The sequence below is a fragment of the Artibeus jamaicensis genome, unplaced genomic scaffold (assembly GCF_021234435.1).
Source record: "Artibeus jamaicensis isolate MK-2021 breed Jamaican fruit bat unplaced genomic scaffold, CSHL_Jam_final contig_233, whole genome shotgun sequence".
Lineage (NCBI taxonomy): Eukaryota > Metazoa > Chordata > Mammalia > Chiroptera > Phyllostomidae > Artibeus > Artibeus jamaicensis.
The window spans coordinates 48693887-48720925 of NW_026521486.1; the positions used below are offsets into that span (position 1 = coordinate 48693887).

Consider the following 27039-nt stretch of genomic DNA (forward strand, 5'->3'; position numbering starts at 1 on the left):
ACTTGAAGGTCACGTGGGAAGCACTTGTACGCCCCAAGACCGCAGGGATTTCGGGGGTGGGAGGGAGGGTCAGGGGAAATCTTTTTTTCCCCTGAAAATGCTGTATGCCCAGTGCGAGGAACAGTTCCTGTTCAATAAATAGTTAAGTGAATTAATGAAAAGTACTAAAAGTAAGTTCGCACCGAATAAAAACACGCTTTGAGAAGGCAAAGATACCCTATTCAGCCCCAGGTCCTGGGAGCGACCGCGCGAGATCCAGGCGCTCCGAGAGAGCGCCGCGCGGAGCGGACGCGCTGGCCGAGCCGCAAAGGACAGGAAGTGGCTGGCCGAGGTCTGGAGGTGGCTGGTGGGAAGGGCGGGAGACAGAATTGCCGGCGAGAGCATAGCCGGGTTGGGATCTATCGCCCCAACTGCTAGGTGCAGGCGGGCATCTGCACTTGGGCGGTCAGTCAACTAGGGTGAGATCCGCCCCCCCCCGGTGGGCGGACCCTGGGCCCGGCGCGGGGGCGGGGCCTGGCTCTCCGCGCCGGGGGCGGGGCGGATCTTGGGCGCTCCGGGCCGGTGCAAGGCCCGGCTAGTCGACGGGAGCGACGGGAGCCCCGGCCACCAAGGGGTGCGACCCCCCACTGGCCCCGCCTTCCCGGCTGCGGCCTGGCCAATCAGAGAGGCTTTTACTGGCTGGTGGGCCCAGCCGGCTCAGCTGCTCCGAGGCTCTGGCATGGTAACGTTCTCGCGCGGGGGTGGAGGGGCCTGGGGCGGTCCCATTGCAACCCACGCGGCCCTGGTAGGGGCCAGGGAGGCCAGCGGGGTTCACAGGACCCCGGGAGAGGGCGAGGGGCATGAGGGGCTAGGGCGAGTAGCCCGGGAAGGGGATGGGGTTGGGAATTTTGGGAAGAAGGGGTGGGGGAGGCCATGATGGAGGATGGCGGGAGGGGGGTGTTGAAGGGAATGAGTTGCGTGACTGTGTGAGGAGGAGAAAGAAAAAGTGAAGGATAGGCTTGTGGAGAACTGTCGAGAATGAAGAGAGAGGGCAGGAGATTTGGAAACCGCCGGAGAGGGGGCGAGGTGGGGGCTGCAGTTTCTCCTCCTGGGATATTTGGCTTGCGCCATGCCCCTCCCCCAGACTTGGTGCTTGTTGCCTTTGGAAGCCTTTTATACCGGTTAAGACCTCTTGGGAACCTCCTCTTTCATTTCCTCACCTTGTCTCTCGAGGTGAGGAGGGGGCACTGTCTACTGAGGAAAGAAGGCTTCCAGCCCCCACCCAGTGCTGGATAGTCCAAGAAATAGGAGAGCAGAGGCCCCTTGATCCCAACCGTGGCTCTGCCATCAACAAACTATAAAAACTCAGTGTGACCTTGGGCAAGTCATTACCTTTCTTTGGGCCTCAGATTTCTTATCAATGAAAAAAAAAGAGAAATGCATAAGAACGATAGCCTAGATCTCTTCCAGCTCCAAAATGGAGTGGTTCTTAAGAGATTTCTGGATAATGGGTTCTAGGAAGTGGGGGAGCAAAAGAAAGGATGAAGATGGAGGTAGGCCTTCAGCTAGGGCTGCAGAAGTCCCTAGGGATGTAAGAGTAGGGATGGCAGGCACACAGCCTGCAAGGCTCTGGCAGGCTAGTCAGGGCCTCTGGAATCCTGGTGGAGGGATGGAAGAACTCAAGTAGAGGAGGAAGAGACTGAAACCTAACCCAGGAGAGATGAAGACCAGAAGTAGCATTCTTTTCTAGGAAGAAGGAGAATGATTAAGATGGTAGGATCGGAGAGAAGCAATGGAAGATATTTCCTAGTAAAACAGTATCTTTGCAAGCAGGGGGAATAATGAGGCTGGTTCAGGAGAGGAGGGACTAGGGTGGTCTTGAAAAGTGGGTGGGAAGACTGAAGAAGGGCAGCAGGTAGGTAGAGCATGCTACCTAGGATAATCAGTGGCTCTCAGCCTCCATGATACTTTTCTTTTTGGTGATGACTACCTCTTTCTGAGAGAGATGCCTTTCAGGCTTCATTTACCAGGACAGATCTCTTCAAGGGAGTGAGTCAGACCAGGTCATCTTCGGATCACTTAGCTGTCTGAGGATTTGAGGATTGGGAAAGAAAACAGAATGAATTTGAGTGTAAGAAATACCTGTGACACCATTGTCCTTGCTGGGAGGAAGCTTTGTGAAGTAGTTGAAAGCTCAGGCTTTGGGGTCAAACCGTTTAGATTCCAGACCTGCCTCTGCCATTTAAACTCTTTGAACCTCGGTTTCTTTATCTATAAATGGGGATAATGACCTCTAAGATGGTTGGGATGGTTCAGTGTTTGTCATGGTATCTGGTTCAAAATAAGCACTCAATAAATATTACCCCTTAGCTGTTATTCCCTCTTTCCATTCTCCTTTCTGTTCTATTGTTGTTCCTTTTTCCTTTTGTTCTTTCTTCTGAGTCTTCCATTCTGAGATGACCCTTAGATGTGGAGGCTGAGAAGAATTGATTGCATCTTGGGGGTCTTTCTGCTGGTCCAGGCAAATACATGATAATCAGATGATCGGTTGTCTTTTCATTATCTCTCCCCAGCCCACAAATGTGTTTTTGTTCCAAGAAAGACACAGGATCTGCTTCTCTTTCAGTCCCCTTTCCTATATCCCTTTCTCACTTGAGTGAGTTCTTCAGATTCTTACCTGGACGTGTAATGAGATATAAAGTTGTATAGGCACTTCAGCAAATGAGATGGGGGAAGGGGTGTTTCAGGAAAGGTAGAAAGTGTACATATCACACAGGGGAGACTTGGGAAAGGGAGGGCTTTGGAAGTTCCATAGAAATTTTTGTTCATTCCATTGCTCTGTCCTCTGTCCAGAAACAGGCCAGTGTCTGGTTCCTTGCCAGGGGTCTCCATTCCAAATTAAAGATGGTCATATACACTCAGTTTTCATTATTGAGGTTTTCCCAAGCCGGTATTTCATCCAGTTTCCTTTCCGCAGCCACACAGGTCTCTGCCAAGCTGTTGCTCTGTCTTATCGCAGCCTTTACCCAGAGAATTTATGCAGAAGTACCGGGCACGTGTACACACACACACATTTCCCTTTTTTAGGATGTTCTAGTATGCAAACATCTAATAATGTTAAGGATGAGTCTGCATTTTCTCATGTCACTTTGTATGCAGGGCCCTGACTAGACACTCAGAGGAGGCTTAGAAAGAGAAGACTCTTTTTTCTGAATGTAGAGAAATCCCCACCCAAGCAGGGAGACAGGCAGTCCCACAGGAAACACCCAAGATACGTCCGTAGAGTAGCATGTCCCTCGGTGCAAAGTAATACAGGTAGGTGCGTCTGTGTGTGAAAGGCAGTCATAAGGCACCCCGAAGAAGGCGACTGTTGGGTCATCTCGAACAAAGTGAGAAACGAAGTGGACTAGAAGAAACAAGCCACTGAATGGGAAGAAGCCAGGAAGAATTAGGGGATGGGTCTTGTTGAAAGACTGAATGTTGGATAGAGAGTCTGCAGTGTGGGCGGTAGGGAGCCACCACTGATTATCAAGCAAGAAAATGTGGGGTCTTTACTGATTTCACCAGTACATGGATTGCAGGGGATATGTATGTTGAAGTAACAGAACTGACCTGCTTCCTGTGGCGAGGACTGTGCTTTTATTTGAAAGATTTTACTTATTTTTACTGAGAGGGGGTGGCATGGAGAAAGGGAGCAGTACATTGATGTGAGAGAAACGTTGATGGGCTGCCTCTTGCACACGGTCCCGAAACCCAGGCACGTGTCCTGACTGGGAATCAAACCAGTGACTTTTTACTTTGCAGGGCAACTCCCAACCATCTTGAGCCACACTGGTCAGGGCTGTGCTTTTTTCCTTCCTTTTTTTTTGTTTTAATTTATTGATTCTAGAGAAGGAAGAAAGGAGAGACAGACATCAATTTGTTGTTCTACTTAGTCATGCAATTCACTGGTTGATTCCTGTTTGTGCCCCAACTTGGGGTCGGACCCACAGCCCTGGCGCATTGGAATGACATTCCAACCCACCTACCTGGCCGGGGCCTTTTTTAAAAAATTTATTGAGGTGATATTGGTTAATAGGGTCATATAGGAAGGCCTGTGCTTCTAAGGGAGCAGGGCTGGAAGGTAGATTGGGTCCAGTCCTGGCTGTGTCCCTAAGCAGTGGTAGGACCTTGGATTCATTCCCCTTTAGTTTTCTCATCTGAGAAAAGGGGGCTACCTTGGGTGATTGTCAGAATCCCCTCTTTACCTCTGATATCCTATGTTCCCTGAGTAACTACCAGGCCATACCAGTGGCTTTGTTTTGTGGGACTTGTCGAGACCGTTTAGTCATTAAGTCAGCAAGTGTTTGTTAGCCCCTACTGTGTGTTAGTAGCAGAGAACTCAGTGGGGATAGGATGTCAGGGTAAGCAAAGACGAAGTCTCATCCCCTAGAGTGTTCGGCCTAGTGGAGGCAGCAGATGTTTCATTGATTCTAAGATCACAATCTAATATTTCTGAAGTCAGTATACATGTTAAAATTCATGGGCTAACATGATTTAATTGGCAGCATTTGTTTTCCTTAGTGCCACATAATAGTAAGTCAGAATCGTACAGGTAACTGTGAAATTCCAGTGGGTAATTGCCAAAAGGAAAGGTCCATGGCGTGTGAGCATGTAGAGGAGGGCGCCGACTGGTCGGTCCACTGGGTTGGCAGGAAGGCTTTTCTGAAGACACGATGGCTGATAGAGGTGAAGGATATGTAGGCAAGATGTGTGGGGTTGGTGGGAAGATTACCCCATGCAAAGGTGGGTGCCTGAGGCAGAGAACTGAGAGGGGTGAGTGTGCTTGGAGCACAGACCCAGGAGGTCAGTGTGGACGAGGCTGCCAGGGCAGGTGAGGAGCAGGTCTCCCACGGCCTCCCAGGCTCCAGGCAGGGGTTTTGGTCTTTGCCCTAAGGACAGTGGGAAGCCACTGAAGACTTTTAAGCAGGGAAGTAACACGGTCCGAGGTGCATTTTGATGATCTTGTTAGGGCTGCAGAGTGGAGTGGATGTGGGGAGACCAGATGAATGGGGTGGTAGGTGTGGAGGAGGAAATGGAGAAGAGTAGATGGGTTCAAGAAATCTTTAGGTGGTGAAGTTAACAGGACTTGGAGATGTGTGGAGAAGGAAGGGGGAGGTGTGGAGAGTGACTGTCACGTTTCTGTCGTTGGACAGCTGGTGGCAGCAGTCTCTGACATGGGCAATGGCTGGAGCCTTGGGAGGACCCAAAGGTGGTTACATAGCATCTGGGCAGGTAGAGAAGACCCAAAGGCAGCATGAGGTGGGAAAGAGTGGCACAAAGAATTGGATTTCTTTCCATTTTGATCAGTTTCTGCCTCCCCCTGCTAAGAAACGTCTCTGGGGGCAGGAACAGGGCTGATACAGGGCTAGAGGAGCTGCACACCAAGGAAAGGTGATTCGGGTTGGGGTAGTTTCGCTTATCCCCTCCTCTCCTTAGGGCGGATGGGTGGGAAGAGAGGAAGCACAGATGTCGCTAAAGGTAGAGATTAGAAAGTATTTTTTAAAAGCTGAGACTTCTCAACGTGTAGGGGTCTTAGGGGAAGTAGGAAAATCGGGTGCCAGTGAGGCGGCTCCTGGATCAGCTTCCCCTGGTCTCTTCCTTTCAAGCAAAGTGGGGGGAGGGGAGGGCCCTTGAGCTGCATCTCCATACCTCCATTTACTTAAAACAATTTTTTTCAATGGGTAACAGTCATATGGGTGCATACTCAAAAGTTACAAAAGGGCATATAGTGACAGATCTCTGCCACGGTCCCCATCCCAGCAGGGTTTTGTGTGTCATCTTTTGTGTCCACTTGTTCACAAGTGGTAAAGTTTTGCAGCACATTGTTTTTCCCCCTTTGTTGATACACCTTACCAGTTGTTTCGTATCAAGACAGTGCGCGTCTGTAGTCTTTTGTGTGTAATTTAATAGTTCATATGGGTGGGTATTTAGGCTGATGCCAGTCTTCCATTTTTACAAATAACGCTGAGCCGGAAACTTTGTAGAGACGACATTTCGGCCATATGGGGCTTTATTTATAGAACGAATATTTAGAATTAGAAGGTTCTACATAGAGTTTTTGTTCTCTCACTTGTCATTTACCCATTCAATATTTATTGAGTGCCCATTATGTGCCAGATCCTGCGGAGGTGCCAGGAATCCAGCTTCAACAAGTCAGATACGATCCCTGCCTCCATGGAATGTTACTACCCTCTACTATGGGGAAACACAAAAGAGGATCAGAGAGAGAATAAATGGGAAGGCTCTACTTTAAATGGAGTCAGGAAGGCTTCTTAGAGTAAATGATACTTAATCTGAGAACTAAAGGATGGGATGCAGCCAGCCATTAGGTGCAGGATGGGGAAACCTAGGCTGTTCAGAGCCTCCCCACAGGGAGTGGAGTCTGGGATCTGTAGGGGAGGAGGAGTAAAAGATGAGGGAGGTGATGGGGAGTGGAAGGTGTCAGAGAGCAGGTGACTAAAGATGAGGCCAGATGGGGGAGAGGGCTGGTAGTGGAGAGAGGAGAGGTAGGGAGACTGGTACTTAAGTTATTTGTGTTTACTGGGCTTTGGTATTAAATCTCTGTACCTGGGTGAATTCAGGTGGGGGAACAGGACAAGAGGCCGCTTCCTCCCTGGATCCTTTGTGAATGTGAGACCACAGAATAACCGTGTGAGGGAGGCACAGCCTTGCCCGAAGGCAGGAGAGTGGGTGAAACACCTTGGGCAGAGCCGGTCTGCCTGTAGTACAGCCTTCTCCATCTTTTCTGTGGCTTTGGCAAAATGGAAACTTCTATTGATAAAATAAAGATGACGTTGACGGGGCTCAGCCAGCTAGCTCTGGGCCGGTAGAAGAGAGAGCAGACCTACCCAGAGCTCAGGGCTGGAGTTGGGCAGAGAATGGGTCTTGGATACCCTTCCTCTGAATTTAGTGCTCCTTTTTTATCCTTACCCTCTGCTTCCCTTTTGCTCCCTTTTGCAAAAGCCCATCTCTTTGCCCATCCTGGGTCCTATGACTTTTCTCTCCCTCAACAGTCGGTTCCCGATTCTGGTCCCCGGCCCCCAGCAGCGCCTGCCCCCTTCCCACCGGGGCCCCCCATGATGCCACCACCCTTCGTAAGTTTTATGTCTTCCCTTGGGCTTGGCTTTTCCAGCCTGCACCCTGATTCCCCGGTCCCTAGCACTGCTGCACGGTTTTTGTGTGACAAACCCCTTCTGCTGCCCTTGGAAGAGGGATGGTTTTGCTGGGGTATTGGGGTGGGAGAGGCTGCTGTTCAGCTCTCCATTCATAAAGTTGACAGTTTCCTCCTTGTCTTTTGTCCTTGGGACACACTGGGGCTGGGGTAGAGGTAGAAGTGGAAGGGAAATGACCCCGGGAATGTGAGGGCAGGGTGGGCTGTCTTTCTCTTTCACTGCTCCTTGTCTGCATTCTTTAAATATGCCACAGAAGTCAGGCTGGATTAGCAACTGGTGGTCATTGAGTTGGAGAAAAGGGGTGGAAAGCAGGGGACTAGGGATTTGGGTACCTGAACACCTGGCTTCTGGCTCTGCATCTGAGAGACCTCTTTGGGGAGAGTTGCTGAAGAGGTGCAGCCTTCCAGACGATGTCTGGTGGTGGTTATACTTTTCTTTTCCTTTTCCCTTCCCTATCTCTCAAGAAGCTGTGTGCTTGCCTATTAGACCCAGAGGACACCCACCCCCACAGTTATCAGTCTTTCTCAGTGGTGAGGAGGGAGGCAGTTTCACACTTCATGCTTTTCGAACCAAAGCCTTGGATTGCCTCAGAGCCAGGCTGGAACATTTGGGTGGGAGACAAGTGGGTGTTTTCTGCCCGGTCCAAGGCAGTGTCCCCTCTGCTCATTCTCTTCTTTTCCTCATTTCCAGATGCCCCCTCCAGGAATCCCCCCACCCTTTCCTCCAATGGGGCTACCCCCTATGAGTCAGAGGCCACCAGCCATACCCCCCATGCCACCAGGCATCATGCCCCCTATGCTACCACCAATGGGGTCGCCACCACCCATCACACAGGTAATCCTCTCCCCTGTTCCTGGGCCTCTGAAAACCTGTCAGTTTATCTGGGATCGGAGATGAGAGTGGAGATCTGGACTTCAGAAACTGGGGAGGGAAAGGAGGGAGCTTCGTGACAGGCCCACGTGGATTTGCCTGCTGTATGAGTGGGGGAAACGCACAGGCTAGGCTGGAAGCCCAGAGTCCCTCCGGGGTTGCCATGGGAGGATCATGGCCCCAACAGGAACTCCAGGGACCCTGCCCAGCCTCAGTAGCTGGTTTCTGTCTTTGCATCCATAGATACCAGGAATGGTGCCTCCCATGATGCCAGGAATGTTGATGCCCGCGGTGCCTGTCACTGCAGCGGTAAGCACTGGGGCTGGCAGGGAGCAGCTGTGCAGTACGGCACTGTGGGTCTGATTTGGAGTTCAGGGATATGACGTCTGTTCTTTCCCTCTTCTCATTGGACCCATCTTGGTCCCCGCCAGCACTCCCCACACTTGAGTCCTCTTGTCCAGCCATGCACTCAGCCCTTGTATCTCATTCATCTCCCAGAGCATACACATTCTCTCTCTTCTCTCTCTGCTGTGCCCATCTAAGCAACACACTCATGCCAGACGCTGCTTGACTGCACAGAGCTAGCACTGTGGACACTTAAGTACGGTCCCCTGTTCACATCGTTTTTGTCTCTGGAGGAAACAGCAGCCCCTGGGGGTCTCGCTGTGCCTTCTTGTGATGTTGCTCAGTGTATAGAGTCTGGGTAGCATGTGGAATTTGGCATCCACTGTGGAAGAGATGGGCCTCAACAAAATGCTCTCACTTGAGGAAAATGAAGAAAGGAGTTGCTGTGTGAATCCCCAGGGATCCTAGAGCCACAGCCCCTGCGGGTGGGGGAAGCGTGTTAGGTAGCAGAGACCCCTGAAAGCAGGACACATGGATCTTGGCCTGGCCTGCTTCTCCATCCCCCATGGCCTGGGTCCTGGGGGCCACCGGGCTTGGCCCCAACCCTTCCCCCTCCTCTTTCTTCGGCAGACGGCTCCAGGTGTGGACACCGCCAGCTGTGAGTCTTCTGGGGGCCTGCTCCCCCCAGGCTCGGAGGTTGGGGGGTACAGGGGAGAGGGGACTAAAGTCCACCCTGGATCATGCCTGTTGGGATGCCAGTGTTCTTGGGCTATTGATGGGGCCAGGGGATATTTATTGGGGGTGGAGTAAGGGAGGCATAGGTTGGGATAAGAGGGGAGTTGGAGCGAAGACTTAGTGTCTTTCCTTTGGCTTCTTTTCTAGCTGCTGTGGCTGGGACAGGCCCTCCGGTGAGTTCTTGTAGCTCAGGGATCTCTGGGTAGAAAGGCTGCAAGTGGGGGGCTAACAGTTCAATCTTTGGGGTAAAGAGCAGCAGCTTTGGGAAAAAGGCCTTGACCACCATTCTGTGCACCTCCTCCCCTCCCCCAGAGGGCCCTGTGGAGTGAGCATGTGGCCCCTGACGGGCGCATCTACTACTACAATGCCGACGACAAGCAGTCTGTGTGGGAGAAGCCCAGCGTGCTCAAGTCCAAGGCAGAGGTCCTGAGTGGGGCTTTTTGGCCCTTCCTTTCAGCTACCCTGACCCTTCCAAGTGCTTGGTCTTCCCCGAGTCTGTAACCACACCCGTTATGGTTCCTCTCATCCCAAGACCCCTGAACACCCCCAACCTCCCTAGGATCTTAGGAAGTCCACCTTTGCCATTGAGCCAGGCCAGGTGGTAGCTCAAAACTCTTGTGTCCCCTACTCACTGGGTTCCCTTAGCTCCTTCAGCTGTGTCTGGAGGGTGTACCCAGCCCACTAACGTCTTCTGACCCATCTTCTTACAGCTGCTGCTGTCCCAGTGTCCCTGGAAGGAGTACAAATCGGACACAGGCAAACCTTACTACTATAACAACCAGAGTAAGGAGTCCCGTTGGACCCGGCCAAAGGACCTGGATGACCTGGAGGGTGAGGATGGGTGGGCCGGGCAGGGACTCTGAGGGGTGGCCTTCGCTACCCTGTGACCGTGTTGTCTTTTCCCATTGCAGCTCTAGTCAAACAAGAGGCCATAGGGTGAGTACCTTGCCCCCTTTGTGCCCCTATCCATCTGTACTTGGGGCCACCTGAGGGGTGGGAGTGGACTTGCCACGTGATCCCTGCTCTATGGAAGGAAGAGCCAGCTCTCAGTCTCCTTGTGGAGTGGTCTACTCTGGCTCCAGTCCTTCTCAGGAGAGTATCCGGCCAGCCCCTGACTGCCTCTATCCCTGCTTCACTCCTGGACACTGCCCTTCTGGCCCACCTGCAGGAAGCCGCAGCCACAGGCACAGCAGACACTACAGCCGCAGCCCCCTCAGCCACAGCCTGACCCCCCACCTGGGCCTCCTTGCCCTACCCCAGTGCCGGTGGGCCTCCTAGAACCTGAGCCAGGTGGGAGTGAAGATTGTGATGTGTCAGATGCTGCCCAGACCCTGGAGCAGGGGTTCTCACAGCAGCCAGAGGACGGCCCCAGCAGGTGAGGGCCGCCCCCACAGCGCTCTGGATGCTGGCCTCTTGGGAAGGGTGGGGAGATCTGTTCATGACCTCTGAAAGCAATAAAGGGCTGCCCTGGGGAGCAAGAGGGGAGTGGTTTGCTATTAATCAGCTGGGGCATTGAAACCTATAGGAACTGGGGGTTCTATGCTGAAGTCTCCTTTGCCCCCCAGTTCTGCTGGACTGCATCAGCCACCACAACAGGAAGAAGAGGAATCAAAGCCAGAGAGGTCTGGTTTCAGTTGGAGCAACCGGGAGAAGGCAAAACAGGCCTTTAAGGAGCTGCTGAGGGACAAGGTGTGGAGAATGGGGCTCCCAGGATAGGTCTGGAGGGGATTAGAGGTGGCCAGGCCCTGTGACACCCACCTGCTTCATTCCAGGCTGTCCCCTCCAATGCCTCATGGGAACAAGCCATGAAGATGGTGGTCACTGACCCCCGTTACAGGTAGGCCTGGGCAGAGGGAGCCAGGAACTCCCTGAGAAACCCCAGCTCCATATGTAGACCCAGGGGGCCAGAGTCAGGAGAGCAGTGAATGGTGAAGGTTCGAGGGGAAGAGAAGCTATGGAGGGCCTCCAGGAGGAGGGAAAAGTATCTGACATGAGACATTCAGTAAATGCTTGCTGAGTTGAATTGATCTGAATTAACTGGGGATAGAGGGCAGGGTAGGACAGATCCCTGGCTGCCATTTGAGCATCCCCAAAGTAAGGGCCGAGTACTGTCGGTGTCCCGGAACCCTTCTCTTCCCCTCACCACCTCTCAGCCCTCCCTGCATCCCAGAGACCTTTCCTGCTTCCTGGAGCCCCTTTTGTCTGCTGCACCCATGCACGGGCCCCTGACTCAGTTCTATGGTGACATGTCCCCAGTGTGCTGTGAACCACAGGGTTCAGGTCACCTCCTCTGTTCTTGCCCCAGTGCCTTGCCCAAACTGAGTGAAAAAAAGCAGGCATTCAATGCGTATAAGGCGCAGCGGGAGAAGGAAGAGAAAGAGGAGGCTCGGCTGAAGGCCAAGGAGGCTAAGCAGACCTTGCAGCACTTCTTGGAGCAGCACGAGCACATGACCTCCACCACCCGCTACCGGTCAGGGGCTGAGGCTGGCGCGGGGCTGGAGCACCCTGAGAACACCTGTGCCTGGGGCCTGTTCTCTACCTGCCTACCCACATCCCGTGTACTCCACAGGAGGGCTGAACAGACCTTTGGGGAGCTGGAGGTCTGGGCTGTGGTGCCTGAGAGGGATCGAAAAGAGATTTATGATGATGTTCTTTTCTTCCTGGCCAAGAAGGAGAAGGTAATAGTCGCTGGGCTGGGTTTGTCAGCCCCGGTGTCATCTTAGGTTCTTCATGTCTGTGCTCTTTTTAGACCCTGGTCATTAGTTTCACTGATGCCCCACAGCTCCTTACTCTGAAGCGGCTGTGGCACTTACACATCCTTTCATCACTGCTTTGGGCCTACAGCCCCAGGGGGAGGGCGGGAAGCACTCTGAGGGGCCAGTCTGTAAACTGTGCCCCTTCCTCTTCCTGGGGACAAGAAAGCCTTGCGTCCTGCCCTCCTGTGGTTCCCTAGCTACATTGCTTTCCCCCAAAGCACCCTCTCTGGTCTGCCCTGCCTCACACTGATCCCATGGCTCCCCAGGAGCAGGCCAAGCAGCTCCGGCGCCGCAATATCCAGGCCCTGAAGAGCATCCTGGATGGGATGAGTAGTGTCAACTTCCAAACCACATGGTCCCAGGCCCAGCAGTACCTCATGGATAACCCCAGCTTTGCTCAGGATCATCAGCTTCAGAGTAAGCCTGGGTCTCCACTTGCACCTGCCCTTCCCCTTTCCTCACTGACCTGGCTCCCATGGCCTGTCTCACTCACACACCTCCCCTGCACCTCCTCTGGAGATCCCAGAATGCTCAGGGCACCCTCTCCCTCTGGGGTGCACCGTTCACCTGGAAATTGTGTGTCCTTGGAGGAAGAGCTTGGGATAGGGATTAGAAGACCTACAGATGATGACTTCGGTAGCTGACGTGAACTGTCTTCAGTTGTCATGGCACTGTGGGTGTTAACTGGTCACACATTGCAATAAGCTGTTGGTGGCCTGTAATCACTGGCGATATCAGAAATTCACCCTCTGAAGTTGCACCAGAGCCTGATTTCCAGTTTCATAAACTGAAACCTTAGATCCCAAGAAAACTGATTTCATAAACACTATGATTTTGGTACCTAAAGTTCCAAGAGCTGAATTCTTGCTGACGTTTTCTCACACAATTAGTGATCCCTCCTCAAGAGCAGCCATTCCAGTACCCTCTCACAGAGGCTCCACCATCCCGGCCGTCCCCAACACCTACAGGGACAGTGTCCTTGACGCAGTGGGGCTGCTGGGGACTGAGGGTGTCCTGCTGGTGCAGGGCCTGCTGAGCCTCCTCTCTGTGGTTAGACATGGACAAGGAAGATGCACTGATCTGCTTTGAGGAGCACATCCGAGCTTTAGAGAGGGAGGAAGAGGAGGAGCGGGAACGGGCCCGGCTTCGGGAGCGGCGCCAGCAGCGCAAGAACCGGGAGGCCTTCCAGGTATCTTTGCCACCTCCTGGACCGGAGCTCAGCTTTAGCCTTCTCAGTCAGGCCCACTGTTTAGTCTGCACCCCGTCCTGTGCCACGTCCACAGGACCTCTGTGCCTGCAGGTCTCCCTGCTATGTCCCCTCAACTTGGCCTCGCTCCTCCAGGGAGGTGAGGTGTATGCATCACCTGGAGACTGTCAGCAGAGAGCCCCCTAAAGGCACAGCTTGGCCGTTAGGCTGTTTGTTTACCTTTGGTGGGGAGCCAGAGTTTATCCCCCAGCTCAGGTGGCAAGGGTAGTGGTAGTAGTGGGGGTTACTTAGCCGTAACCCACAGGTGAGTTGAAACAAGTCATGGGGAAATGTGCTGCAGGCAAGTTTGTTTGCCTGCCAGCCTGGCTCACTGTCACGATTTAGTCTTTCCCTCTCTGTATTTACATTCTCTCCTTTTGCATTGCTCTCTGCCCTCCCGTCTGATCTCTTCATCTCTGCCTCCCTGGCCTGCATTTCCTCAGTCAGGCTGGTCCCTGTCTCTCCTGCCGTCACCTCTCTCCCCACCAGTCTTTGGCTCTGCCTCCCTCCGCGTCTCCCTCCCCCTCCGTGTCTCCCTCTCCCTCCGCGTCTCCCTCCCCCTCCGCGTCTCCCTCCCCCTCCGCGTCTCCCTCTTCCTCAGTGTGCCCCTCTCCCTTCATGCCTCTCCGCATAACCGGCCTTTCCCTCCTCAGACCTTCCTGGACGAGCTGCACGAGACAGGGCAGCTGCATTCCATGTCCACCTGGATGGAACTGTACCCAGCAGTCAGCACTGATGTCCGCTTTGCCAACATGCTGGGCCAGCCGGGTAAGGCAGCCAGGCTCCCCTTCTCTGGTCTGGCTTCCTGCCCCCCCGGCCTCACTGCACCCCTACTCTTGGGTCCTGTCCTTGACCCTACCCCTAGGCCTTGGGAAGCTGCCGCCTGCCAGGCCCCCCTCCCTCCCTCCCCTGCAGGCTCCACCCCTCTGGACCTGTTCAAGTTCTATGTGGAGGAGTTGAAGGCACGATTCCATGATGAGAAGAAGATCATTAAGGATATCCTTAAGGTGAGAGAGGCCTGGGCTTGTGGATGGATGCAGGCTGGGTGCAGGGGCTCGTTCCCTTGGCAGGACTCCCCAGTATACCCTGTTGTGCGGGAGCATGGCAGCTCAGATCAGCAGGTATCTGCCGTGACCCTTTATTGCGCACTGGGGACACAAATGAGTGAGGTGCCATTTCTGCCCATAAGGAGCTCATGGCCTAATAGGGAGGTAGACAATACAGCTGTTACGCAGAGGGGCAAGTGTTACTAGAAATGAGAGTCAGGAGAATTGACATTTGAAGAGGAGGTGGAGGGGGGTTGAGGTCCTGGGCATAGGGAACTACAGGACTGAAGGCAAGGGTGCGGAGGGACAGGGCCTGATGGGTTTGAGGGGCAAGAAGCATAGTTAGTAATGAACACAGCTGTGTTCCTTCTGGCCTTTACAGTGTTTGAGAAAAGTCTGGAACTTTTTGCTTACATTTTAAGATGAAGAGATTATAAATCTTAAGCTTCTCTTGGAAATTCAGATAATCTAGTGGCGCTGGGCTGGTTTTGCAAGGCATTCATTGGGCTCCCGCTGAGACACCACGGCCTTTAGAAGGGGCGCATCGCCCTGACCTTCGCCTCCCTGTGGTGGCCCCGTGCTCAGCTGGCACGCCCCGTTGCACACGCACACTGCCTTTCTTACACCAGGGCGAGTTCTCGGTACCGTGTCTACCAAAGGGGGGAGGGGAGCAACGGACCAAGAGAGCCCATTTCCGGTGAGGAAAGCGTATTTCTTGTGCAGGTGAAAGACACCCTGACGCATTGGAGCAGGCAGTAGGCCTGCTTGTTAGGGGCACGACTGGAGGCAGACTGCCCGGGGAACAGATCCAGCTAAACCACTCACTGGCTGTGTGACCGTGGGCAGATTATTTACCCTTTCTGAGCCTCAGTTTCCTCCTCTGAAAAATGGGAGTTTTCTACCAAAGTTTACCTAATTAGCAAGGGGTAGGAACTTGATACCAGAGGTGAGGCAGATTGGAGAATAAAGCGAGAAATGCCCCACCACACGCACATTTTGTGTGTTTGCCTTATAAATTCATGCAGGGGTTACATTTTAATACCATATTAATTCTGTTTAATGTAAACAATATTTTTAAATTGCTTACCTTAAGTAAGACATAGCATATTGTCCTGTGGCTTCCTTTATTTCTCTGGAACCACATGTCCCAGTTTGGAAATAGATCACTGTGTGTGAATTTCTCAAATGCTAAAATAAGTTTGGGTTTTTATCTTGTAAGTGATGGGGAGCCGGGAATGATCTGGTCACGTGGTGCCCTGGAGAGGCCCTGGTGCGGGTGTGGACGGTACCTCTCAGACGGAGTGCTGCGTCCCTGGGATGGGGCAGTGCACAAAGCCTGAGGGTACTGACAGTGTAGTGGCAAGGACTTCAAATAATTCTGAACTCGAGTCCTCCTCGCCTGACTCCCCCTACGACCACTGCCCCACTGTGGGGCCACGTGGTAAAAAGTGTGAGCAGCTCTGGATCCCCAGGGCTGGGTCAGGGGTGGATGGAGAGGCTGGTCAGGAGGCTGCTACAGTGGGTGATATGGGTGGGCGGTGAGCTCGGTGGGGCGCCAGGGTTGGCCGACGGGGACGGCGCTCACGTGGCCCGGCGCTCACGTGGCCCGGCTGTCTGTCTCCAACACTCCTGGGGTCTCCTCCCAGGTGCCTTGCTTGCAACAAGTGGGGGTGGGGGGGACGTTACACTCCTTTCTCTATTTTCACGTATAGCAGCTTCTCTTTCGTACATCAAAGTTTTGTATAAGGGTGTGTGTGGGGGGTGGGGATTGGGGAAAAGGAAGGCATGAGCTGCAAGGGGATGGTGGCCCCATTGATAAGGGTTAATTAAGTAGGAAGATGAGGGCTGGAGAAAATGCGAATCCCATTTGGGAAATTATTCTCAAAAACAACCTGGGGTAGGTGGGATGAAGTAAGTACCATGTATTAAATGGAATAGTCACATGCAGTAGCAATTTAGTCCCAGGAGAGCTAAATTGTATTAGATGCTTAATTTGTAGCCACAGCCTGGCTGGTATTACTGCCAGGATTTTAGGAGGCCTATCCTCACTGACTCCCGCTTCTCCACGCCTCTGGAGAAGGAAGCTTCTGTAAGCAGTTCCCGTTCCCCCTTTTGGTCTCCTGCCCACAGAAGGCCACCAAGCCAGGAGTCCCTGCGGCTGTCCACCAGCCGGGCAGATTGTGATGGTGCCTCTCATCCCGTAGGGTCATGCCGAGGGCCCCAAACTCGGAACAGCTGGAAGACAGAAGATCCAGGCCTGGGAGATTTGTGGGGAGGGGGTGGGCAGGAGCTCACAGGAAAGGAATTTTCTTAGGACCTGCCGAATTTGAAATGTCTGTGAAATACCCAACCGAGTGTGGGTCTGGAACTGAGAGCGGTAGGGAATTGGATTGCTAGGGACAGTATAGATTGAAAGACTCGGTACTATTCTCAGGTGAGCGTGTGCGTGCCAGAGAGGCAGTAGAAGAGGTCAGAGAGACAGGTGCGGACCTTGGAGAGCGAGCATTGAGGAAGTGAGCCGCAGAGGTCTGCAGACCGGACGAGCAAGGACCAGGAAGAAGCCCTGTGAGGACGTGAACCAGCACTGGGACAGCAGTGTCCATGAAGAGGCTAGAGTGGGCGCAGCACAGGCTTTAGAGTCAGACAGCTCTGGCTGTTGATTGATTGAGGCCTCCGCAGGTTATATAGAGCTTCTGTGCCTCAGTTTCCTCATCTGTAAAATGGGGATAGTTTATGTGCAAGGTTGCAAGATTTTAACATTTGCAATATCTTGCTTATGTATGTTCAAAAAATGCTTATTCATTTTCCTTTGTGCTGCATTTAAAGATTTTTGAAACAAAGGAAAAGAAGCAGGCTGTTAAGCCTGAGGAAGATGAGAGCGGAATAGGAAGTCCAGTTAGTGAAGTGTGTGCTTGAATGGAAGGAGCCAGTGAAGAGGTGAGAATGAATCTCAGTTCCCTGAGAGAGGGACAGGTCTGAGAAGGGCTGGAGCCCTTGGGTTGAGGTGGTCCTCTTGGAAGAAGCCAGAGTGTGTCTGCTGTTGGCGGGAAGGCTGGAGCGAGTTGGAGCTGTGTGGATGGAGAGGAAGGGAGGCAGGGCCTGCGCCCCCTGCTGACTGGAGAGCCAGACTTCAAACTCCAGGGGCTCCACTTCCCACCGTGCTGCCGTGGGCCCTATGAGATAACCTTCCTAAACCTAGGTTTTGTTGGGGTATTTCGAGGCTTAGATGAGAATCGCAGATCCTGGCCCGCTGCGTTCAGAGGATGTGAGAGGTTTTTCTTGTTTGGGAGTTACATGCCTCAGGTCTCTGTTTCTACCGAGGACCAAGTGACCTGTGTGAGTGCGGGGTGTACAAGTGTGTGCTTGGTGTCAGAGAGACCTGGAGTAGAGTTCTCGCTCAGCCATGCGCATATTAGCTAGCTGTGAGGCTGGGCAAAGGCTCTGGTTTCTCTAAACCTTAGTTTCCCTTCTGTATAAAATTAGACTAGGATTTATACTTAAATTTAGAGAAGTAAGGATTACTTCACCCCCTCAGGATTAAATGTATATGAAGCACTCAGTTTGGTAGCTGGTACTTAGTAGGCCCTCAATAAGTGTAGCCAGAGTGGGACTGGCAGAGATTGACTAGAATGCCAGGGAGTTACTGAGCAGCAGGAGGGCCCAGAAGGGGCCCAAGCTTTAAGCTAAAAGAACCAGGAAGTAATTGTGAGAAACTCGGGCATCAGTCTGCAGCCATGGCACACACACATCCATACACATCCTTTCCCCATGTGATCCAGCCCCCCAGTTCCCTGTGACAACCTCAGCAAGGGTAGGCATGGGGGCTTAATCAGTAGGGGATGAGGACTTGGGCAACTTGGTTTCAGAATGCATCCTAGTCCTGTGGATCTCTTGGGGGGGCTTCTTGAGCATCCTGTAGCTGGACCCCTCTGCCCGCCCTGGTGGTGCCCCCTGCTTCATGCACTGCTGTGCCCACAGGACCGGGGCTTCTGTGTGGAGGTGAACACAGCCTTTGAGGACTTCGCCCACGTCATAAGCTTTGACAAGAGGGCTGCTGCGCTGGACGCAGGCAACATCAAGCTGACCTTCAATAGTGTGAGGGGTTGGGCAGGGCGGGGCTGTAGCCAGGGCTCCTGCTCAAACTCATCCCTATGTCTTGTTTCATTCCTTCTCGCTCACTGCCCCAGTATAACTACCCCAGTTCAGGGGATGATGGCAGGAGCCCAGACCCCAACTTCCCACTTCCTGAGGTATGCCTGCGTGGGGCCTGGGCGCCCACCCTTGCGGGTGACCTATGTGTGCTTTCTGCCCTCAGCTACTGGAGAAAGCAGAAGCGCGGGAGAGAGAGCGGGAGAAGGAGGAGGCACGAAGGCTGCGGCGCAGGGAAGCTGCCTTTCGAAGCATGCTGAGGCAGGCCGTGCCTGCTCTGGAGCTGGGCACTGCGTGGGAAGAGGTCAGGACTGCAGCCTGGTGCCACATGCCACCCCCTCAGTCCTGAGGGCAGCGGTGCTTCTCCACCACTGGGGGCCCACCCCAGTCATAACAGCTGGGGCCAACTCCGGCTCCCCTCCTTCCTTCGCCCCAGCCCTGCCCTGTGCTCACGGCGGCACCCATGCCGTGCTGGGGCTGGTCTGATCAGCAGTGCTCTCCCGTTCAAGGTCCGTGAGCGCTTTGTGTGCGACTCAGCCTTTGAGCAGATCACCCTGGAGTCGGAGCGGATCCGGCTCTTCCGGGAGTTCCTGCAGGTACTGGAGGTGAGGCAGAGCTCCTGGTCCTCTGCATGTCCCAGGTGCCTGACACTGGAGGCCAGCTCCACAGAGACATTGCCACCCCCGCCCTCTTTTCCTTTCCCTGGATAGCTGGCGGGGTGGGGTGGGGTCTTAGGTACCCTGGTTAGGCTGAAGGCTCCAACCTCAGTAAAGAAGTGGCGCCAAGTCAGCTTTTAAGATACAGGGTCCTCCTGAGGCTAACCCAGGTGCCTTCTTTACTCCTCTCTCTGCCTCTACCAGACTGAATGCCAGCACCTCCACACCAAGGGCCGAAAGCACACCAGAAAGGGCAAGAAGCACCATCGCAAGCGTTCCCACTCGCCCTCAGTGAGTTTGCAGGAGAGGGATGTGGGTGAGCCTGGACTGTGTTTGGGAAATAACTTTTCTTATGTTTCCCATGTCATCTCCCTTGGAGGGAGATTTGCGGATTCCGTTCGCCCTGGATCCTTCTTTTTTGCCTCCTAATTTCCAGACTTGAGGGGTTTAGGCAGCCAGGGAGTGTCTGCACTGACGTATCTGCTGGTTCACCCAGGGCTCCGAGTCGGAAGAGGAGGAGCTGCCCCCACCATCTCTTCGGCCCCCCAAGCGGAGGCGGCAGAACCCCTCCGAATCTGGCTCTGAACCCTCATCCTCACTTGATTCAGTTGAAAGTGGGGGTGCTGTCCTTGGAGGACGGGGCTCCCCATCCTCCCGCCTTCTCCTTGGATCAGGTAAGCGGTTGGGAGCTGGAGAAGTTGGCCCAGACTGAGAGGAGGCCCTGGGGGGCCCCTGCCCCTGAGGTAGATGGGCTGTCAGAGAGGAGGAGCTTCCAAGCCGGAATGACCAGGACATCCTCGGCAGGTGTCTGTGAAGAATGAGCAGACAGATGGACTGTGGCAGCGGAAAGGACAACCCCTCCCTTCTCCCATGGAACTTAGCGGCGGGGGGGTTCTATTTGCAGATCATGGCCTTCGGAAAGCCAAGAAACCAAAAAAGAAAACTAAAAAGAGAAGACACAAGTCGGTGCGTAGAGAAGGAACTTCTGCCCGAGGCCCTGCTATTTTGTGAGATCTCTTCCACCCTCCTCCGGGCTGTTCTTCACAGGAACTGAGGAGGCGGGCTCTGGGCTCTTACAGAACAGTCCTGAGAGTGTGACAGACCCTGAGGAGAAAGCTGGCAAGGAGAGTGATGAGAAAGAACCAGAACAGGACAAGGACAGGGAGCTCCGGCTGACAGAGCCCCCTAATCGCTCCCCAGGTTTTGGAATCAAGAAGGAGAAGGTGAGAGGCAGGTGCCTGGCCCCAGCCCAGGCAGTGCTCTGTCCAGGCCTCCGTGGCCCTCAGGGGAGGCTGTGGGTGAGCTGTGCCTTTGCTCCCCCAGACGGGCTGGGACACGTCAGAAAGTGAGCTGAGTGAGGGGGAGCTGGAAAGGCGGCGGCGGACACTCCTGCAGCAGCTGGATGACCACCAGTGACCCAACAAGCTGCTCGGCCTTGGGTCTGTGTGAGGCTGTGGCTACCAGGTCACCCTCACTGTCTGCCCCAGACGCCTTCTGTAGTCTGGTCTGTGTCCATTTTTCCTCAAGTAACCACCCCCAACACGCCATTGCCAGCTCCTTCTGAGGTTGCTTGTTGTAATGAAGGGCCCCCCATTTCCCGGACAACTAGTGCAGTCCTTGCCCTCGGCCCCACGTGAGATTGGTGGTGTGTGCCACGTGGGGTGGGTGGTGCCAGTAGATAGAATGAGAGAAGGGGCCTCCAGGGGGAGTGACAGACAGGCTGGTGGACACAGCCTGGGTGGCAGAGGGCAGCATCCTTATCCTCTAGCATCAGTGCCTGCTCCTGCCTGCCCAGGTCCTGGGGCTCCACCACTCCTTCCCTCCAGCCTTGGGACCCAGTTTATGTGTGTTTTTGTTTGGTTTTGTTTTATAAATAATATTTATAACATGGCCAGTGGCTCCTTTGTCTTCATTGGTAGGCTGGGGGCTGAGCAGGTGCACCCGTGGCCAGCAGAGGGCGCTTGTGTCTCATGGCAGGCCTGCTTCCCTTTGTGTGGTCTGAGCCCACCTACCCTGGTTCTCATCCTCAAGTTTCTGTGCTCACCTCCCCCAAGCAGATGGCAGCTCTGCCCAGCCTCCTTCCTATCTGTATGGCTCGGGTCAAGCTAAATGGCCACCCTGACCCACCACACTCAGAAAGAGGAGACAGAGTCTGGCCTGGTGCTTCAAGCCTTTGTTGAGAGAAAGAAGGGCTAGGGTTTATATACAAGAGAGAAGGGAGGTGATCCATATACAAAAAGGAGTGGGTCCCTGTATTCCCTTTCCAGGGGCTAATAAACAGGCAGGGGACTGAGAATATAGCCAGCTAAGACTACCATGCCTTCTGCCCCCTCAGAAAACCTAGCTGAAGAAAGGAGGCAAAGTTCTTGGCACTCCCTCCCTCTAGCTGCCCCGGGGCTGGGGCAGAAAGGGCCCCTCTGCCCACCACAGCAAGGACAGCCTGGAATGGAAAGGGCCCAGGGCAGCAAGGCTGGCATCTCTCTCTCCACTCTTGCCATGGGCACAGCTGAGGGGGCCCCAGGCCTCCCCAAACCTGGACATGTGCAGGCCACAGCTGACCGCAGGGCTGTGAGAGAGAAGGGATGGCTGCTTCCTCTGGTCCCTCCAGCTTTAACAACAGAGGCCTAGGTGCTGCTGTGGAGGCTAAAGTTGGAAATGTTTTTTTTCCGGCCCTGAGCGGACCCTTGGCAACCCTTCAGGAAATGACGTTTAAGACCTTGGGGGCAAAGTGCAGTACTGGAGGCACCTGGGCCAACCAAGGCCCCAAGAGACCTAGTGCCCACAGTAGCAGCAGAAAAGATGCAGCTTTGGGAGCTGGGGTGGGAGCTGGGTTGGGAGCAGCACGGCCCGCTGTGGGGCTCTTGGCCGATTCCAGGGCTCCGGGTCCACTGGTTGGACTCGTAGGACTTGGAGTTGAAGTGCTTCTGCCTCCTACAGGGTCTCAGTGGGGGCCTGGAGCCCGAGGGTGGACGCCGGGAGGGGCCAGAATCCTGGCTTGGTGGCGAATGACAATAGGCTGGTGCTGGAGGCCTGCGGGGGAGACAGAGGTCTGTGAACAGGCCAGGCAGCGGCCAGGCCAGGCCCACTCTGTAGGAGCATCTCGAAGACAGGGCCAGAGAAGAGCCAGCCACGAGTGGGATGAGGAAGGAGTTCAGAGACGCTGGAGGGGAAGGTGAGGAGATGGCTGGGGCTCTGCGTTTTTGGAGGGCCAGCTGGGGGTGACTGGAGGCCACTGGGCAGTGGCAGAAACAGGGTAGGCTCAGCAAGAACCAGAAACTGGGAAGAGACCCCCAGCAGACTGGATGTTGGCAAATGAGTCAAGGACATCTGAAGTCCCTGGGCAGCAGCTACTGCCAGTGCTCTCACGAGGAAGGATCTCAAGAGAGGAACAAGCACAGAGGATACCCAAGCCCAATAACAGAGCCTCAGGCTCAGCCATTGGAGGCAGTGGCCTGGTCCCTACCCCTGGGTCTTAGTAGAAGCTAAGACAGCATTAGTGGGAGAGATATCACTTCCCTGAGGGCACATGCAGGGCATAAGCCACACTTCTCAGAGCATGGGGCATGCAGGGAGGGAAGTGTGTGTCCCCATCACCAAGAGGCAGCCAGAGGATGGTGCCAAGTCATGCAGAGGGCAGCTGCAGTGCCTGGTACCTGGCAAGGACCCCAGCCTTGGGGGCTAACAGTTTGACTCATCATGGTGGGCTGCATCGCAGAAGAAGCGTGAGCCTCTCTTGGCAGTACGGGCCGTGAAAGGAACACTCTTCAGCACTGTGGCCCAGGAGAGAGACACTGTGGTCAGGCTCCACCGGGTGAGGTGGGTAGAGAACCCAAAGTGTATGACTAGGTTTTGGGGGCGGGGCCCAACACCCGGGCCCCAGGGAGAAGAGAGCCCCACCTGTGATGATGTCCTCAATGGTACCATCTTTCCCCTCATACACAGGCCGGTGCTCCTTGGCCTGGCGCCGCCTCAATTCTGCAATTAGCTCCTGCTGTTGCCACTTGTTCCGCTGGGATGGGGTCTAGGGCCAAGCGTTTGAAGGGAAGGGACTCATTACTAACCTGCCATGGGGACGGTTCCTGCTCCAGGATGCAGTCTGAGACGGCCCTTAACTGTGCGTGGCAGCCCACCCCTATCCTGCCGGGAATCCCCCACCCCAAAGGCCCTGTCTCCATTCCTTTGGACGCCAGCCTCAGGCCCTCTGGGTGGTCTGTGTGCTCATTTTCCACCCCCTCTCGTTTGCTCCGCCCCCTCCTAATCCCCCATTTCCTTCAGGCTCCTCCTCTGGTCCCACCCACCTTGGCATCCAGTTTCTTGGCTTCCTGAGCCAGCTGCTTCTCCCGCATTACCTCCTCCTGCTTCTTTCGGGCTTCGTTCTCTTGTTCTGCTTCCTAAGAACCATGGTGTATGTGTGTGTGGGGGGGGGGCTTGTGAGGCTCACACAAGTTGTGCTGAGAGCGGCTGACGCTGAGGGTGGAGAGTGGGTGGCAGTGGGACCAGCAACCCCAAGTGGCCACCCTCTGGAGGGGCACTTCCTGCCCCAAACAATGACAGGAAGGGCCTGGGCCCCCACCCTGCCCACCAGTTCACAGCTAAGGCCTGTGGCCAGCTTCCATGGCTCCCTCCCAGGGCTCAGAGGAGAAGGGAAAAGCCCAGACGTGAAGCCCAGCCCTCTCTCCATCCATTAGTTTTCTCTCAGCTTTTTTTTCTTTAAAAGTCTCTCTCCTGTTTACCTTGTAAGAACGAATGAATCGGACAAACACTGGGAAGAATACGGAAGGAGGTGTGGTCTTGGGACTCTCACCGAAGTAGCGCACCACGGCATTGTAGGCCTCCTGGGGAGCCAGGGCAGGAGGCGTCAGCCCGGCAGAGGTGAAGCTGGGCTCCCCACCAGGGACAGGAGGCCCACAGCAGCACCCAGACCCCAAAGGCTGGAAAAGGGCCGGGCTGCCGCTTTCCCTAGGGTATGCTCCCAGAGGCAGCTGACTGCGCGCCTCCATACCCACTTTCCCCACATCAGCCAGCCGGCCAGCACTTGATAAAAGTTCTTTGATCCAAGAACCCAAAGTACGCCCACCAAGAGGGACATAGTGCCTTAATCCCGGTTGCTCCTGCCAGCCTCCACTCTGTGCTCACCTCAGCCGTCTTGGCATCGCGCTGGAGCTTGTCCAGTTTGCCCTCATTGGTGCTGAGGAAGTTCCGAAGGACGCTGTTGTCATGGATACTGCACTCCCTCCGAATCAGCTCCATGCCCCGGCCCAGCTCCTTCACATCCAGCAGCACGTTCTCCAGGGACACTGCAGTTGCCAGAGCCCTGGCTAAGGCCTGCCCGGGGCCCAACATGTCCACCTCCCAGCCCAGGGCCACAGCGAACTCTGGCCCTACCCCTCAGCATGGGCTCATGCAGGCCCTCTGTCTTCCTGAGCCACCCAGGCAGACACGGAGAGACACACCAGGCTCTCAGAGGGGCGAGAAGAGTGAATGGAGGCTGGGAATTCACAACCCCAAAGAGCAAAGGAAGGCAAGCCAGAGAGACTGCTGGTCTCCAACATGGAGCTGCCTCTGGCCTGCCCAGTTTTCATGAGTGGGATGGGAAGAGCAGCCCCTTACGTCTGAGGGGCTTTATGGACTTTCTAAGCACTTCCCATACATCACAGAGAAACGCAGTCTTGGCCCAGCCTGCAGGAGTCAGGGGTGGAGAGCCACTGCGGCCTCCCTCTGCCTGCTCCCACCCACCCAGGTGAGAGAGGCTTCACTGGGTCTGGCGCCTGCAGGAAGGCTCTGGGTGGCCCCTCCCATGGCCCCAGCGGAAAGCTTTGAAGTGGTCAGAAAACAGACAACAAAATCCAGAAACAAAGAGACCCAAGTGTTCCACCTCCTCAGACCTTCCTGGGATTGTCCTGAGCCCAACAAGGGGGCAGGCCCCTCCCTCACCTGCTGCAGCCTTCTCCACAAAGTGCAGCTCGTGCCAGAAGTTGGCCAGGTCTGGGTATTTCTCCTTCACCGTCAAGGCGATAAAATGCAGCAGTGTCATTTTCCTGTCAGTGGACTTGGTGTCCAGCAGCTAAGGGGGGCGGGACAAGGAGCAATGGGAGAGTACTTAACACGCTGGCTCCACAGCTGCCGTCCCCCAGGGCTCCTGGCCCCCGACTGTCCCCACCATCTTACCAGATCCAGGCTCTGGAGCTTGAAGCCGTACACAGCCCCCCGCTTGCTGCTGTTCATGTAGTTCCCCAGTGCAAGTATGATCTGTCCAAAAGATGTGTGGGAGGGGGTCAGGCCCAGCCCCGAGGGCTCCTTCCTCTTCTCTGTATGGGCCCAGGTCCCACCCAGGACCCGGGAGCCATCAGCACCCCCATCCACAACATCTCCGCACCTCCAGCATCTGCTTCAGCTTCTGTGAGGACTTGACAGAGGCAGAGGCTGCAATGATGGCATTGAGTTGCTGGAAGGCAAGACGAAGAGCTGAGCAACCCCAGGCCAGGAAAGGGCAAAGTCAGCGAGGGGCTGGGAGGTGACTAGCAGGTGGACAGTGGAGAGGGAGCGGCAGGTGACCACGACTGAGTGGGGACCCTACCGGCGTGAGCATCTGCAGGTTGTCCTGGAAGTTGCCCAGGAAGGCCATGCCAGCCATTCGCTGGGTCAGCCGTTCGACCTTGCTGAAGAGCAGCATGAAGCGGTCCTCAGCCGCCAGCTCCTCCAAGGGCTGTCGCTCCCGCTCGTATTGCCGCAGCAGCTTCACTTCGGCCTCCGTGGGCAGGAAGCGCATCAGGCACTCCACGAAGTCCACAGGTAGTGTCTGTAGGTCATACCTGTGCAGGAGGGAGGAGGCCCTTCAGGTCTGGCATCTGCCCACACTATCCATCATTCCTTTACTCTCCAGCTCCTAGGAGGGCTGAGGATGAGGTCTGTGAGCAGGACAGAGCCAGAGGCAGAGGACCGCCCTAGGGGAACATTCCATGCCCTGCTTGAGAACTCTTCCATGCCTCCCTCTCTCTTAGGGAGAAGTCTTAAACACTGAGCGTGGCTTAGGAGGCCCAACCACCAGGACTTCTGCCTGCCTTCCTACCCTGTCTCTCCTACTTCCCTCCTTTCACAAAGGCACCATGCTTCTCTCTCCAGGACGTGAACTGGATTTCATATACTTCCTTCAGGTCGCAGGTAAGACATCATCACCTCCTCTGGGAAGTCTTCCCTGATGACCCACTTAGCTACCTAGCCATCCTTGTTCTCCCAAAGCTGCCTGTATCTCCATCACTTTCATGGTTATCACCCAGTGTTCCCAGACTGTTTCTGCCAGACTGGGAGTCCATTGGGTGCAGGTCTGGGACAAATCCCCAGCATCTCACACAGTGCCTGGCACACAGCACGGATGCAGTAAGTTCTGGTCAACCCAGTGGATGACTAAGGGGTGTGAGACAGTTCTGCCATTGCCTGGGAATCCAGGGAAGGCCGGGGTCCGAGGTGGAGAACTGGGTTTCCAACTGGCTGGGGACCAGGGCCTGGTCAGTGGGAGCCTCACGTGTGGACAGCTCTGCAGATCTCCTCAGCTGAGCGGCCGGCCTTACGCAGAGTGATGGCCAGGTTCTTGGCACGATTGGCTTCCAACAGGGTCACCTTGCTGGCAGCCTTCTGTGCCGTCTTGTTCTTAGAGCAGATGAGGTCAAGGGCAGGGCCCTGGGCTTTTGTCTTAAACAGTTCTTCGAACTTGTCCAGGTCCAGGTCCTGGCAAGAGTTGAGGAGAAGAAAAGTGCTGTGGCCTCTCAGTCCCAGCAGCATCAGCTCAGCTCTGGGTCACGGCTGGCTGAGTTGGAGGGCTTTTCCGAGGCAGGGGGCCTGGCCGGGAGGGAAACCTGGTCCCCAGCCTCCACCTTCCCCCTCAGGGCCCCTGGCCCCGCTACCTCCAAGATCTTCTCATCATCAAGTTCGCTGAAGACAGTGCCACTGATCTGGTTGGGTTTCAGTGCTGTCCAGTTGAAGACTGGCAGCCGGAACTTGGTCTTGATAGGTTTCTTGATGCGAATGGCTGATTTGGAAGGAGGG

At 54.8% G+C, this 27039-nt stretch overlaps 2 protein-coding genes across 15 annotated transcripts in view; one reads left to right on the top strand and one right to left on the bottom strand.

Annotated features, from left to right (window-relative positions):
- Nucleotides 1–276: 276 nt before the first annotated feature.
- PRPF40B (pre-mRNA processing factor 40 homolog B) lies at nt 277–20887 on the top strand. Of its 10 annotated transcripts, XM_053661599.1 has the most exons (26): nt 542–721; nt 7035–7115; nt 7884–8027; nt 8307–8372; nt 9039–9066; nt 9291–9316; nt 9456–9566; nt 9854–9974; nt 10055–10079; nt 10312–10518; nt 10709–10832; nt 10916–10980; nt 11449–11613; nt 11713–11821; nt 12166–12316; nt 12955–13088; nt 13799–13913; nt 14061–14152; nt 18170–18286; nt 18507–18644; nt 18850–18945; nt 19201–19287; nt 19493–19670; nt 19901–19962; nt 20076–20219; nt 20320–20887. In XM_053661599.1, exons 1-26 carry the CDS (start codon nt 719–721, stop codon nt 20410–20412), a joined length of 2682 nt encoding a protein of 893 aa, XP_053517574.1. In that variant the 5' UTR covers nt 542–718; the 3' UTR covers nt 20413–20887. The 10 variants fall into 10 exon arrangements, with proteins under 10 accessions (XP_036992220.1, XP_053517573.1, XP_036992238.1 ...); XM_037136325.2 differs by lacking the exon at nt 542–721 and adding an exon at nt 277–331 and having other exon boundaries at nt 13799–14152; XM_053661598.1 differs by having other exon boundaries at nt 541–721; nt 20076–20887.
- Nucleotides 20888–21149: 262 nt separating this feature from the next.
- FMNL3 (formin like 3) overlaps nt 21150–27039 on the bottom strand; it is a 53848-nt gene continuing 47958 nt past the window's right edge. For 3 of the 5 annotated variants that reach the window (XM_037136284.2, XM_037136278.2, XM_037136264.2), the window contains 12 exons: nt 26898–27022; nt 26519–26721; nt 25574–25808; nt 25373–25441; nt 25165–25245; nt 24931–25060; nt 24133–24293; nt 23730–23831; nt 23295–23387; nt 22894–23017; nt 22650–22766; nt 21940–22026 (listed from right to left, as the gene is read on the bottom strand). In XM_037136284.2, the coding sequence (XP_036992179.1) occupies nt 22675–22766; nt 22894–23017; nt 23295–23387; nt 23730–23831; nt 24133–24293; nt 24931–25060; nt 25165–25245; nt 25373–25441; nt 25574–25808; nt 26519–26721; nt 26898–27022 (1415 nt within the window). In that variant the 3' untranslated portion in view covers nt 21940–22026; nt 22650–22674. Of the gene's footprint in view, nt 22027–22649; nt 22767–22893; nt 23018–23294; nt 23388–23729; nt 23832–24132; nt 24294–24930; nt 25061–25164; nt 25246–25372; nt 25442–25573; nt 25809–26518; nt 26722–26897; nt 27023–27039 lie in introns of all 5 variants that reach the window. The other 2 variants (XM_037136292.2, XM_037136271.2) reach the window with 1 other exon arrangement.